Source organism: Colias eurytheme, chromosome 32 (genome assembly GCF_061535395.1).
Source record: "Colias eurytheme isolate Ceu_HAF_F1 chromosome 32, ilColEury1 Martin Lab GWU primary, whole genome shotgun sequence".
Lineage (NCBI taxonomy): Eukaryota > Metazoa > Arthropoda > Insecta > Lepidoptera > Pieridae > Colias > Colias eurytheme.
The window spans coordinates 4,700,985-4,703,504 of record NC_143011.1 but is presented as its reverse complement, the minus strand read 5'-3'; the positions used below and the strand labels follow the sequence as shown (position 1 = coordinate 4,703,504).

The 2,520-nt window shown below is 37.2% G+C and overlaps 1 protein-coding gene across 1 annotated transcript; it reads right to left on the bottom strand.

The window, feature by feature from the left end:
• Positions 1-1,061: 1,061 nt before the first annotated feature.
• On the bottom strand, positions 1,062-1,637 carry LOC149895215 (uncharacterized). The gene has a single exon (XM_090119192.1). The coding sequence runs from the start codon at positions 1,635-1,637 to the stop codon at positions 1,062-1,064; it is 576 nt and encodes a 191-aa protein (XP_089975318.1).
• Between the last annotated feature and the right edge of the window lie 883 nt (positions 1,638-2,520).

Here is a 2,520-nt window from a genome sequence, read left to right as displayed (position 1 = left end):
TTAAGATTTGTAACAGCTCGGCCATCCGATCTTCAACGAGTGCCTTCGTTGGCTTAAATTAAATTTAAACAAAAATAAAATGTTAAAATATGGAAAACAAAATGCAACCATACTTACATGAAATTGAAACAAATACTTATAATAATATGTATTTACAACTAGTTCCCGAAGTTTGAATTGGTATGATTAGCTTTTACAAATAATCAAAATTACACAAGGAAACAAGCCTAGAATAAGATTTACAAATTTCGAAAAAAAAAGAAAATAAATAAATATATATATCTCTATTGGAACTACTTCGACAATCGCTACAAACATTTGTATAACAAAAACTCACTTCTCTATCCGTTTGATTAGGACTAATTCAAATTCAAATAATTTATTGCTCACCAATACATTTTTACATATTAGTGACCTTATGCAGGTATTGCAATACAATCATAATGTTATATTTATATTACATAATACTATCTCATACATTTAAATTTGACAATAATTAGATCACAAAAATAACAATGTACAATAATAATTGTTGCTTTCTTATGGGCGGCACACCATTGTACCCAGCATGCCCTCAACAGTAATCAAAATCACTCAGAACTCACTGCTTGCACATAGACTGCATATTGTTACTCTTTGGGCGGCACATCATTGTACCCAGCATGCCCTCAACAGTAATAAAAATCACTCAGTACTCATTGCTTGCACATAGACTGCATATTGTTACTCTTTGGGCGGCACATCATGCCCGGCATGCCCACAGTATGTAAGCTATTCGTTTTGGGCGGCACATCATTGTGCCCGGCATACCCATAATAATCATACAAAATCACTCGGTACTCACTGTTCACACATATACTGCATTTTGGTTCTCGTTGGGCGGCATATTGTGCCCGGCACGCCCACAATATGCAAGCTATTTCAAATTCCATGTGTTTGTTATAAACGTCGATCATTCTTCGTTCATACCAAACACGTAGACTTGACTCGTCATTTATAGAAGGATGTGTATTACAACATACATAAAGAACTTTAAACTACCTAATGTGTATGTATAAAATTTAATTATTTTGATTCTCAATGGCATCAGAACAACTATCATCACCGTCATTATCGCTATCAGACATCGATTTAAAATTTAACCAAGGGTGCATTTTGTCGGCTGCCACGACAGCTTCGTACCGCCTACCTTTTCGAGATAAAGGGGTATCCTCTACCACATAACGGTCGTTTGGTAAAACTTTAATTACGCGGTACGGTCCCTGTAGTTTGGGTTCCAACTTTTTAGACTGCCCGCTGCCAGATGCAACTGCTCTCAAAATTCGCACTAGATCACCTACTTTATATACTTTTGCCGCTTTTCTTTTTCTATTATACCGTTCTTCACTGACCTTCGCTTGCTGTTTCATCAGGCAGCGTGCATCTAATCTAATATCGTCAATCTTACCGTCTACTATTCCATGTCCTACATCCGAAATTACTTCACTTAATATACCTTGCGAAGGATTTGTAACTCTACGCCCAAATAATAATTCACTAGGAGTTTTTTTTGTGACGTCGTGTATTGTCGTATTAATGCCTAACTGTATATCCGATAGATTATCATCCCATGTTCTAGGATCTTTGCCATGGTTCATGGTTCCCAATGATGCCAATATAGTTCGGTTTGACCTTTCTACTTGACCATTTGCTCGCGGCGTGGCTACTGCATTCATAACATGCTTTATGCCTAAGGCCTGTATAAACTTCCTAAACCTCTTGCTGGTAAAACAGCTACCTCTATCAGAAATGAGGCGTGTTGGAGTACCAAAATACCCAATAAGATTTTTTTTAATTACTTTTATAGTTTCCGACGTTTTGGTACTTTTGACGGCAGCCAAAGAAACAAATTTAGTAAAGGCATCGATGATTACTAAGATATATGAGTTCCCCTTCTTACTCTTAATGAAAGGCCAAACATGGTCCACGTGGACCGTGTGAAAGGGGATTTCTACTTTTTCTATGGAATGTAGGTGACCTTGTCGAGCACCACCTGGCATCTTATGGTGAGCACATTCTAAACATGCTGAAACATATTTGGTGACAAAGGTTCTCATTTTAGGAAACCAATATAATGCCCGAATACGATCTAAAGTCTTTTCTAACCCAAAATGGCCTACGTCATCGTGATTGGCTTTAACAATTTGCCAGCGTGCGCCTCTAGGCACTACCCATTTGATATTATCATCAGCTATGATCCTGTATACACGTCCATTTTTTAATTTGTAATTTTGAAATGTACTTACTATGTTGGGGGATTCTGGATCACTTAATATTTCTTTAATACGCCTTATATCGTCATCTGAAGATTGAACAGTAGTAATCCAATCTTCAGCAGTAACACTAAGTATATCAATAACGTGCAAATCGTCTACTTTTGAGTCTGATGGAGCTCGACTCAGGGCATCCACATGTGACATCTTATCTCCTGGTCGATACTCAATTTCACAGTCATATTCTTGTAACTGCACCCACCATCTT